At 61.1% G+C, this 1,361-nt stretch overlaps 1 protein-coding gene across 1 annotated transcript in view; it reads left to right on the top strand.

The window, feature by feature from the left end:
* EMIHUDRAFT_460344 (cysteine desulfurase NFS1) overlaps positions 1–754 on the top strand; it is a gene marked incomplete at its 5' end in the record, with an annotated part of 2,361 nt that extends 1,607 nt beyond the window's left edge. The window contains 3 exons of the mRNA XM_005792974.1: positions 39–64; positions 165–246; positions 324–754. Of these exons, the coding sequence (XP_005793031.1) occupies positions 39–64; positions 165–246; positions 324–511 (296 nt within the window). The 3' untranslated portion in view covers positions 512–754. The remainder of the gene's footprint in view (positions 1–38; positions 65–164; positions 247–323) is intronic.
* Positions 755–1,361: the final 607 nt, after the last annotated feature.

Genomic DNA, 1,361 nt, shown 5'->3' on the forward strand with positions numbered 1-1,361 from the left:
GCAGGTGATCAACGGGTCGACCGAGTCGCGCTACAAAGGCAACCTCAACATCTCCTTCGCCTACGTTGAGGGCGAGTCCCTCCTGATGGCGCCCAGCACCGCGCCGCCGCCGCCTGCCCGCCCCAGGGCCTCCCCCCGGGACCCGTCTGCGAAATGCCCTGCAGGCGCTCAAAGACATGGCCGTCTCCTCGGGCTCGGCGTGCACCTCCGCCTCGCTCGAGCCCTCGTACGTCCTCCGCGCGCTCGGTGCCGACGGGAGGGAGCGGCTCAACCGGCCGCGCCGCCCCCCCCCTCGAGCCGTGCTTCTCCCGCGGCGGCCGTAGGTGTCGACGAGGAGATGGCGCACACCTCAATACGCTTCGGCATCGGCCGCTTCACCACCGAGGCCGAGGTCGACTACGCGGTCGAGAATTGCGTCAAGCACGTCGAGCGGTTGCGCGAGATGTCTCCGCTGTGGGAGATGGTGCAGGAGGGCATCGACCTCAAGTCGATTCAATGGTCGCAGCACTAGCGGCGCGCATACGCTAGCCCCCCCCCCACCCGCCCACAAAGGTTCTCCACCCCTCCACACGTGACTTTCCTCACACGTTCGCCAGATGCCCCATTGAAACACTCTCTGTTGTGCAGTTAGAGAGCGGAAGCGGAACGGCTGACATGCCGAGTCCTGAGAGAATCTCTGGCGCGACACACGTGAGGTGACAGGTGTGTGTTTCTCACCAGAGACTCGGACGAGCCATCTCGTTCTTTCATCCTCGTGCTTTTGGCTTGTACGCGGAGGTGTGCATAAACCAGACACCAGTGTATGTGTTATATCATAGGATATAACATACTGAGATACCAGGCTCTTCCCTGGCATAGCAGCTATCAAGAAACCGTCTGATTTATAGGAGGAGGAGCTCTGTATTCTGCTTTTTCGACACATCCCACAGAAAACATCCGGGCCATGGGAATATCGGTCCAGACACTCTGGGTTCTGGTTTTTCGAGGTGTGAACGATCTCCCCGTGGAGGGGTCATTCCGGCGGAATGACCCTTCATTAACTAATCGGATTCCGAATGGGTCGAACGGGAGTACTAAGACAGCAGCATGTTCTGGGTGGGAGGAACCCTTGGGGGGAACCGTTTTATCGCTCCAGGCATTATGGTTTCTGGTTTCTGGTTTCTGCTCCGAAAGCGAGGTTGGCGGCGCGCCGCGCTGCCACGCACTTTTGTGGCTCACGGGAGGGAGGCCTGCGATGCGGTCGAGTCCGCCAGGCTGCCGCGATCCCGAGCGGAAACGCCGTGGCAGCCAACATGGCTGCCTCGTGCATCGGACGCCGACCGGCGGGGCCGTTGCTTGTCATGCCCAAGCCCTGAAAGGCT

This window comes from Emiliania huxleyi (assembly GCF_000372725.1).
Source record: "Emiliania huxleyi CCMP1516 unplaced genomic scaffold EMIHUscaffold_1039, whole genome shotgun sequence".
NCBI classification, from domain to species: domain Eukaryota; phylum Haptophyta; order Isochrysidales; family Noelaerhabdaceae; genus Emiliania; species Emiliania huxleyi.